The sequence below is a fragment of the Cyprinodon variegatus genome, unplaced genomic scaffold, assembly GCF_000732505.1.
Source record: "Cyprinodon variegatus isolate N-32 unplaced genomic scaffold, C_variegatus-1.0 Scaffold187, whole genome shotgun sequence".
Lineage (NCBI taxonomy): Eukaryota > Metazoa > Chordata > Actinopteri > Cyprinodontiformes > Cyprinodontidae > Cyprinodon > Cyprinodon variegatus.
The window spans coordinates 894,629-905,000 of record NW_015150640.1 but is presented as its reverse complement, the minus strand read 5'-3'; the positions used below and the strand labels follow the sequence as shown (position 1 = coordinate 905,000).

The 10,372-nt window shown below is 38.2% G+C and overlaps 2 protein-coding genes across 3 annotated transcripts in view; one reads left to right on the top strand and one right to left on the bottom strand.

The window, feature by feature from the left end:
* Positions 1 to 3,409, bottom strand: part of LOC107087568 (protein-L-isoaspartate(D-aspartate) O-methyltransferase-like) — an 8,696-nt gene extending 5,287 nt beyond the window's left edge. For both annotated transcript variants that reach the window (XM_015379215.1, XM_015379216.1), the window contains exons 1-3: positions 3,340 to 3,409; positions 2,934 to 3,063; positions 1,089 to 1,193 (exon numbers count right to left, since the gene is read on the bottom strand). In XM_015379215.1, the coding sequence (XP_015234701.1) occupies positions 1,089 to 1,193; positions 2,934 to 3,051 (223 nt within the window). In that variant the 5' untranslated portion in view covers positions 3,052 to 3,063; positions 3,340 to 3,409. The remainder of the gene's footprint in view (positions 1 to 1,088; positions 1,194 to 2,933; positions 3,064 to 3,339) is intronic.
* An 893-nt stretch (positions 3,410 to 4,302) lies between these two features.
* LOC107087561 (chromosome unknown open reading frame, human C15orf57) lies at positions 4,303 to 9,999 on the top strand. Its single transcript, XM_015379209.1, has 4 exons — positions 4,303 to 4,426; positions 4,594 to 4,849; positions 6,800 to 6,953; positions 9,121 to 9,999. Exons 2-4 carry the CDS (start codon positions 4,612 to 4,614, stop codon positions 9,308 to 9,310), a joined length of 582 nt encoding a protein of 193 aa, XP_015234695.1. The 5' UTR covers positions 4,303 to 4,426; positions 4,594 to 4,611; the 3' UTR covers positions 9,311 to 9,999.
* The last annotated feature ends 373 nt before the right edge of the window (positions 10,000 to 10,372 follow it).

Sequence of the window (10,372 nt, the reverse complement as noted above, 5' to 3'; positions counted from 1 at the left end):
TTTAGTGGTCAATAGGAAGGGTACACCTGGAAAGATTCCCAAACCATCACAAGACAAAAAAAAGTAATAATTCTCATAAGGCTGGATAAATTAGAGATAGCAATTAATCCAGTAATTTTTTTGTTTGTTTTGTTTTTTATTTTCTAATCTAATTGAATGAGAATCTAAATTTGAGGTTTGAAATACCTTTAAGCCATAATCATCAAACTTGACAAACTCATGTGACACATTTTCTGTTGAAACTGTCCTCTTAAAGAGTATTGCTCACATCATTCACCCTCAGATTTGCAACATGGGCAGGTTTAGATGGGGGCCAACAGGTGCCAGTGCCCCTGTAGAACTGCTCCCAGCCCCATCTATCTCCCATGTATTGAAAACATAAACTAAAAAATTGAAATATAATTAAGTGCATTTTTTTTTATAATTTTAGTTTCCCTTGATTTTAACATGCAAGTTAGAGAATTTGCCAATAGAGATTATATATGTTTAAAATAAGAAAAAACAAACAAAACAACTCCATTAAAAAAGTATTTATCTTATTTTTAAGAGCAAGATTACTCATTCCTTTTTCATATCTTCATTAAATGCTCAAATTAAGGACAATTTAACCAAATGTACTATTTTGCTTTTACAGTTAACTTCAACAGTAATTAGAAAATGCAGTTAGCTTGAAGTTTCAGTCGTACAAAGATAGGATCAAATATTTCATTTGTTAGTCTGCAACCTTGACTCCGTAGCTCAATAAATCTAATAAATGAGGAACTCTTCCCAGGTTTGTTTAGTTATTCCTTTGTTCTGGACCACCATGAAAAACACTGGCACCCCCCTGGTCCCCCTTGCAAATATACCCTAGAACCACCACTGATTTGCACGATTCATGCACACATATCACATTCAGATTAACCTGAAAACTTTCTCAACGACCCCTCACGATGAGCCACATACATTCCAAGGTGAACAAAGACTTAAAATGATTGAACATGTTATGAGTTTTAGATTTAACTTGGTCATAAAAATACATTTTATATTAATTTATAATTTACTGAGATGGACCAGTGTATTTAACAAAGTTAAAGCAAAGCGATTACCTATTGTCTGTGGAGAGTCTGCATAAGGGTAGTCCTTGGAGTAAAGTCCTCTGTCAGTGGCCAGCATTGCATCGAATACTCTGTCGCTCTTGATGACCCTGTGATCTGAAGGAAAGGAGGGTGAGACAATAGGAAAGCAAACGGGAAAATAGGAAAGGTTGAAACAGCAGCATGTATAACAATAGTAGTGTTTTCCTGTAAAGAGGAAAAAAAGCACCCTTGAGGAACTCCGAGGATGCAGGTTCAATCCCTGCTCAGGCTTGCAACAATTTGCTTACTTTGTACCAATTATATCCTAATTTCTTCATCAATTACATCTGTTGAGTAATAAATTATTGTAATAAAGTGCACGAAGAGAATTTACAGGACCTCAGATTATTTATTTGACTGTTAATTATGATAGGATTTTCTTCATATGTGTTAAAATGGGAGGTATTCATGAGGGCTACTTGAGTAAAGATGTAATTCATTGACACCTTACAAAACAGGACATAGCTTTGAAACAAGAACTTAATTTGAATTCAACTAACTTTTTTTATTTTTAACGTACCAATAATGTACATAGTTTAAAAAAATTTACCTAGTTCTGCATACATAGTAGGACCTGAGGTTAAAGGATATAGCATCAGTGTTTGCTCTAAATTATATAACCAAAATGCTATAATAATGTTATAATAATTAAAATAATTCTATAATAATTAAAAATACATCTAAATTATTTTTGTTTATTTTTGTTTCTGATAGGATTACTGTATTTGTGTGTCTGGTTATTAAAATATTTTGAGTCTTTTCTAGAAATCAACACAATATTTTGCTTTTACCTCAAGAAATTCTTCTTGTACACAGATACATTTTTAACGGCAGATGTTTGTGGAGTGTAAATTCTTTTCACCAAGCAATTTTGTTATTATCGTTTTAAAAAAGAAAAATAAATGATAAAACACACAGAAATCTATAGAACTAGTAAATATATTTCTCAATGAAGAAATGTAAAAATGGACTGGTCACAACTCCAGTAATAGGCAGGCTGTAACCAGAGTAGAAAAAGAAGTGGGAGGCCACGTTGCACAACTGAGCAAGAAGATAAGGACATTAGGGTCTCTAGTTTGACGCCTCACAGGTCCCCAACTGGCATCTTCATTAAATAGTACCCACAGTAGCCTGTTTGTGCTGTCCTCTGAAGGGGGTAGTACACACTGTTGTAGGAAATCTTCAGTTCCTTAGCAATTTCTCGCATGCAATAGCCTTCACTTCTAAGAACAAGAATAGACTGTCGAGTTTCAGATGAAAGTTCTCTTTTTCTGGCCATTTTGAGCGTTTAATTGACCCAACAAATGTGATGCTCCAGAAACTCAATCTGCTCAAAGGAAGGTCAGTTTTGTAGCTTCTGTAACGAGCTAAACTGTTTTCAGATGTGTGAACATGATTGCACAAGGGTTTTCTAATCATCAATTAGCCTTCTGAGCCAATGAGCAAACACATTGTACCATTTGAACACTGGAGTGATAGGTGCTGTAAATATACACCTATGTAGATATTGCACCAAAAACCAGACATTTGCAGCTAGAATAATCATTTACCACAATAGCAATGTATAGTATTTCTTTAAAGTTAAGACTAGTTTAAAGTTATCTTCATTGAAAAGTACAGTGCTTTTCCTTAAAAAATAAGGACATTTCAATGTGGCCCCAAACTTTTGAACGGTAGTGTGTGTGTGTGTGTATATATATATATATATATATATATATATATATATATATATATATACATCAGAGAGAGAGAAACAACGCACAGACTTTTCATCGTTTTGCCCTCGTTCCTTCTCTAACCCCATCGATCCTTTACCTCTGAGTCTACTGATGAGGTCTGGGTGCGTTTTTCCGCTTGACATCCACGCCATGGTGCGGGACAGCAGGACACCCATCGGGACCGCCACTGCTGCCAAACGCAGGACAGCTTTCATCTCCCAGATCTCCTGCAGGAACACATTTGGAAATCGCTGCAGTCACACAGCTTTACTCACTGAAAGCGCCAATAAAGAAGGTGCAGAAACAGTCTGTTTGCGGTATTCTCAGTCAGCCTAAACCAAAGAATATTAATACAACCTTAATGCAACTGACTGCTAGCGAGCGATTAAATTAGAGCTAAACTTTACAGCAAAATTGTGGAATGACAGTACTATTAAGGAAATAATATGTTCCGTTAAGTTTAAGGTGTATTGTAAGTAAATTAGGTATGAACAATTGTTTACCTTGGAAGTTGGTCACCGTCACTTTAAAGTGAGACGCACTTCCTGACAGTGATCTGACGTGAAGTAGCCTTTATCCAATAGGAGCTGAAGCACACAGGCGTCCTCCATACTGGCTTTGTTACCCAATAGAAAAGCGATATATTGCATCGTCCACCATGTTGTGAGTGGCAACCTTCACGCTCAGAGGTCCGCTTGGAACTTTGGTTTTCTGTTGTAATAATAATAATATAATCATATTTTTTTTTTTTTTGGAGTAAAGATAACTAAAATAAATTATGCAACTAACAGAAAAATGCATGGTGTAAAAATCAGCCTATATTTACCTAAATAATCAAATCAGCGTTGTATTTAGTTTGATCTTATTTTCTTCAAAAATAATTCTAAATCAATTAAAATCAGTAATTAAGAAAAAGATGGTTAATGTTAGACCAACTTAAGAAACAGCCTTAGACTATTGAACATTGCACAGCTTTGCACTTTTAATTTTATGAACTATTTTTCTGCTTTTCGGTGTCTATTATCACTTGCCCTACTTGGTAATGGTTGTTTTGTATGAACAGTTTTAAAAAATACATTTCTAGATGTATGGTTTACTCTACCTATATCTAGATGGTGATATGTTCAGTTATTCTGATGTAAAGCTCCATTGCATGGTTGCATTGTCTGTATGAAATGCAGGTGTTTAAAGGATAAACAAGGTAAAGGTTTTTATTTTCGTTATTAATTGTGGTTTTAATGTATGTTTAGAGCAACAAAATGCCTTTAGCTTCGTATTTCTCGCCGCCATTACATGAATGTTAACCTCTTGAAATGTAAACTTGTAAATATTACAATTGACTCTCCCAATATGGCGGAGATATTGACGTACGAGCTGGAACCTCGGGTTGTTCGAACGTTTGTTTTACGTAATGTGTAATTCTCCAATGAAATCCCAAGAACATTTGATTGACGGCTGTGACGGCCAATCAGATTCTACCTGTGATTTAAAGAATCGGTTGGACGGCACAGTTAGCTGCTAAAGCTAAACTTCATTTTTTTTAACTTCATAAATCATCATAAATAGACATCAACCACTTAATATCTACAGGTAAGACGCGTTCCTTAACGCTACTTCATTTATGTTGCAGCAGCGCTAATTAGTTTGAAGAACAGCTCAGATGCAAAAGCATCCATGGAGGTTAGACTCCTAAACAGCTACACTCGTCGGTTCCCTTATTAAAGGGAAGTTCTGATCTAATACTGATCTCTGTCTAGTGGCCTGACTGGACCAGGATGGTTGACGACTTCGACGATCAGGAAGTTCAGTCTAGTGGAGAGCTGTGGTCCAAGATCTGCTCCAGTCTGCCGGAAGTCCAGGCTCTTGAAAGCACCCCGGACTTCACAGACTCATTCCATCCAGCAGCCCACCCTGAAGTCCAGGCCAGCGCACAAGTGAATGGGACCAACACCGGTTCTCCCAGCGCCCAGTGGGCACCCATGGACGACTCTGAGTCTTACTTAGCCAGTTTAGGTAATTTCTATGGCACACTTCACCTAAAACAGCATTAAGACCTTACAAATAATAACAAGAACTCATGTGGAGGTTAAATTTAAAGTAATGATTCAAAAGAAGAATTTATGCACTGTTTAGACTGAAGCTTGTTTAGAGTTTAAAGTAGTAGGGAAGTCATATTTAAATGTCAAATCATTCTGGCTTAAACATGTATATAAAGGGCAGATTATACTTCTGCAACCGCACACATCAAATGTCGCTTTGGTTGGGTCGCAAACCAGTTTTGCTGGTATGCTTTTGCACCGTTGGTCTGGAACTTCTAGGGACGCACAGCAGTTTCCCGCCAAAGCGCAAGGGGGAGCCTGTTCGAGAACTCTTGGGAACTTCGGCGGATGGTCACGAGAAATTCTGCGGCGCCGGCGGGAGTGAAACCTTTCGTCGTACTTGACCCTCGGTTTTTAAAAATGGCGCTTTGGCACCGAATCCAAAAGGACAACCACACAGACAGCCGCAAAGGCATACCCAGGACCAATCACAGCAGCTTTTTGTCTGTGCACTTCCGCTCGAGGTCTGCGTGGATTTGCGACTGTCCGAAGTATAGTCAGGTTTTTTGAGGTGCGCAACGACGGTTGCAGAACCTCTACGCGGGGGCGTGGTCGCGCACAGAGACAGATTTGACGGTTGCAGAGGCTATGCGTCAGAGGCATAAATTGGCCTTAAATGTACTCATCAGACGATATTGTCCCAAAATTTAGGAAATTTCTATTTAAAAAGAAATCCTGTCTTAAAATCATTTGGGGGGGGGGGTCTGATTATATATCAACGGTCATCTGTCAATCAAATGTTTTTGGTCATAGCATCTTGGTTCATATGTCGCGGCTAATATACGCAACGGTTGACATAAGAATCTTCACAGATTATTGGTGACCGTTACAGATGTGTAGTTGGAGAGCGAATTGTTGGCCGTTTCTCAGTTCATAAAAACGGGATTATGGACTCATTTCCTCGCCAAGTATGTTCTTGAGAAGCACAGAAAAGTATGAACTTGGGGAGAACGGGAGCACGCAGAATAAATCTGGGTCAATTGGAACAGAAGCGTACTCGTGACATCACCACACCCTCATTTAGTCTGGAGCTGCTTTTCATCTCTTGTTATTAATAGTCTAGATTGTAGGTCTTTAAGAGGGGTCCGTGACCCCTAGGGGGTCCACGGAGGTAGTGCATGGGGGTCGCAAAAGTTTTGGTTGATTAGACTTTTTTTATATTCCTCCCTGAAATTTTTTAATCTAATTGAAATGTCTTTAAGTACACATTATCACGAATTCAACATTCTGTAGTAAACAGATAAATGGAGCCAGAAGATGTCTTTCACTCATCAGCAGTACCTCCGTGGGCCCCCTAGGGGTCGCAGACCCCCGCTCTATATGATTAATATGATGAAATGCTCTAAAAATTACTATTAAAGAAGAGCAACAGAATAAAATCCTACCAAAGCTTAGCCAGAAGATGCAAACGGCCCCCCATGTGGTCATTGAGAGCCCCTTGGTGCCACGGGCAGCAAGTTGGAGACCCCTGATTCATGGGAAATAAAAGACTGCAGAACCAGCAGGGATGTGAACACTTGTTGAGTTTAACGGGAGGAGTGTTCATATTTCTAACATGTTCAACTAAAGATATCTTATTCTATCAAACATGATGTTCAGATTTGTTACCTTAGAAACAAATACTTTAACATTTAATAGCAGCCTTTAAAGATATCCCTTGAATAGAGCCTTCTTGGCAACATGAAGTAGGTAAAACTACTTGGAAAATTTAAATTTTTTCATCCATATCTAAAGAAGTTAAAGAAAAAACAAATGTTGAATATTTTCTCCATTATTAGATCGTTATTTTCACTGATGTTCACCGGAGTCTCAAAGACTTGATTCAAGATGTAAAAACATACGTTTTGTCTACATTTTCACACAGAAAACCGCCTGAAAAAGCTAAAGGGTCAGTCCAGCGATGTCACGTCCAGAGACATGCTGCGCTCGTTGTCTCAAGCTCGGAAAGAATTCTGGGATCGATTTCTGCATGATGCCCAGACCTCTGAGCTCTTCCAAAGTGATGACATGGATGAGAGGTAGGATATAGGAGTTTGGCATTATTCCACGTGTTTGAATCTCTGTATCTCCAGAATACCTCACTTTTTTGTTCAATGTAACAGTCGAGTGTTTTGAGAAAAACTCAATTTAAAAGTTATCCGGGTGGCTTACCTAGGAAGCTGTTGGCCTCACAGACAATGCCTTATAAAACATTAATGCCTCTGAAACTTTCCTCATCTAGTAACATTTTATTCTGTGCTTTGATTGGGCCATAGTCAGCACATGAGTAAGAATTGATCTAAACCTCCTGAGCATGAGCCAGTAGCTCAGACTGGATGTTCAGGGTTGTTCTCCTCCAGGGAGGTAAACCTCCTCTTAAGGTTAAGTCTTTTCCAGCCTTTTTACTTTATTTAGCTCCATGAATCTCCTCATGCACTCGGACCATCTTCTCTGTCCATGCTGAAGACGAGCATCTCTATTCCATGATGCTGCCTCTGCCGTGTTGCACTGTGGAATCGGTATGTTCAGAGTGATAGTTGTCCTTCACATGCATTGGCTTGGATGTAGATGTTAAGGTCAGGTCAGGTCATATCTGTCCAGAGCACCTCCTTCTACAGGTTTGTCGTGCCTCACATGGTTTACCATAATTTTCGGACTATTAGCCGCACCTGAATATAAGCCGCAGAAGCTAAATTGCATGCAATGCATGTTTGCATACATGCAATTTAGCATACATGCATTGCATGCATGTTTGTACATATACACAAGCTGCACCGGACTATAAGCCGCAGGTTTTTTATGTTTAATGTCCGTCTTTCTCGCTGTCGTTCTGTCTTGTACCACTCGCGGTAGAAGTTCACGCGGCTTCACGCGGCTACCGTACTTGTGTGTTGAAGCAAATGTGACGTCAACATGGTGGATGGTAAAATCCATAGATTTAGGTATTACCCTAGTGGCCGTTAGCTGTAAAGGTCCATAGATAAGCAGCATTGTTATATAAGCCGCAAGGTCAAAAAATGGGGGAAAAGTCGCTGCTTATAGTCTGAAAATGACGGTATATCTAATCTCAAAACAATAATTATTTTTTTTATATTTAGGTTTTTAGCAATCTTTCCTTTTTCCAATTTTCCTGGAAGGCCAGATTAGTGATCGGTGCGATCGGTAGTTGTATTTCCCACCAGACCTGTGAATCACAGCAGCTCCTCAGTTACCATGGCTCTCCTGGCTGCTCATTTGATTTAATGTTCTCCTTGCGAGGCCTTTCAGTTTCCAAACCATTTGATATTATTCTCCATAACTCTCTCTCTCTCTGACCTGTCTGCTGTGTTTCTTGCTCCTCATGACGCTAACAAACCTTTGAAGTAGTGATGTTATGAGATGAGCCGAGGCATGAGTCGAATACATGAGGGGGCGTTTCCGTGAGGCGCGTATCGAGGCTTGCTTCATTTGGGGGAGGAGCCAAAATAGATGATGTCCGAAGCCTCACTAGCCACCATACCAGGTGACCGCTTCAGGAAGTGGTTCAGCTCGCCCAGAACATTTAAAGAGCCTCTGTGTTCAGTCAAGATGTGGGAGTTTGTAGGACAGTTGGATAGAGTTTGGATTTATTCTAATAATAGATTGGTTGTTTTTCCAACCAATCTACTTGGTTAAAACTGGTTTGGTTAGATTGAAGAATGTAATGATCAAAATCTGAGGAGGGGTTATTCCTAGTGGCATGAGATTTAAGAGTTTAACTTCCAATCCCAGGGTTGTTGGTTCAAAGCCCCCCTTAGACCTTTAAAAGTTGCAATAAAACACAAGTATTTTGGCTAATGTTACTAATTTGTATTGGTTTGCCCTAGTATAAATATAGATTGGTAAAAACACAAAAAAAATTTAGATAGGTGGGTTTAACCAAAAGATTGGTTGAACATATAACTTCCAACCCGATTAAAACCCAAAACTGGGGAAAAACTATTGTGTTTGAATAAAAATGATTAACACCTTTAATTTTCTCATCATTGTACAATTTGCACAAACACGTTCACTGTCTACTCGATCTTATTTCACTAAAATGGTAAAAAAAAACAGAGCTTATTAGATTTTTCTCTTCTAAGACATTTTATACACAAAAAAACGTACTAAAAATTTTATTATAAAAATATGTATGTTAAGGGGGGGTGGATGTTGACAAAATAAACAATTAATTGCTGTTTTATTTAGTGCTCTGGAACACTTGAAGAGGTGGTTGATCCCAGAGAAGGTGGCCATCAGTGCGGAGGAGCTGGAGTATCTCCTAAGGCCGTCCCAGAGTTCACCTTCAACAGGAGCAGATCACACACTAAACCAAGAGGAGACAGAAGGAGAAGAACACAACTCAGAGGAAGACGATCCAAGCTCCCCAGAGAAATAAATGTAAAAAAAATCCCATCCTAAATTGTTAATCTGCCAAGTAATCTGTAAATTTGTTTTTCATTTCACCTTGTTTCTGAGCTGTGACGTTAAAACTGTTTCTTCCTTTAACCGCCAGAGTTCATGTTTCTGTCTTAAATATTTATCATTTACTCATAGAAAATGCTGTTGTGTAATATTATACCTTTAGTTTTTTGTAACAACAGATCTGGCATCAAGTCTCACGTGATTCTCAGCTTTGCTTGAATGAGAAAACCTTAATAGTTGGAATAGAAGAAGCTGTAAATATTGCCATACAATGCAAACCAGATGTTTCTTTTTGTAAATGTTCATATCCGCTGAATAATGTGAGTCATTCTTAAATACTCTGCAAATCCTTAATGTTTTCCTTTCATTTTGAGTCCAAGTTTACTCTCATTTAAATAAAACCCTAATTCTGATTGCTGCCATAATTCTTACATACATTTAAATATAAATTAAATGTGATGTAACTTAGCAAGCCTGTTAGTAACTGTTAATATCAGTGTTGTTTTAGTCTGTATTTTTTTATCCAGTGTTATAGACTACCTTTCTTAACTTTCTTGGGGCCAAAGCCGACTTATGTGACCACTTAGACTTAGACAAACTTTATTGTCATATTGAATACACAGTGTATACAAAACGAAACTTCGATGCATACAGCTTTTCAACAGTGAACAACAGGAAGCGGGGAAAAAGCTGTTACAGAAGCTGCTGGACCTGCAGCAGATAATGCGAACCCTCTTCCCAGAGGGCAACAGAGAGAATTAGATTTGATTAGATGAGCTTTATTGATCTTACAGCGGAGAAATTCACTCGTCACTTATTGGCATAGAGGTTAAAGAAGAAGGTGCATGAAGAATAAGCAATATATATATACAGTATATCCAATTATATACAGTATATTAAGATAAATAAGGATTAAGGTGCAAGTGTACATGTATCGCACATGATGAAAAACAAAATAAAAATAAGAAATAAAAAAATTAAGAAATAAAAATATGTACAATCCGGATGGCTTATATACAGGTGGATTTACTTTTAC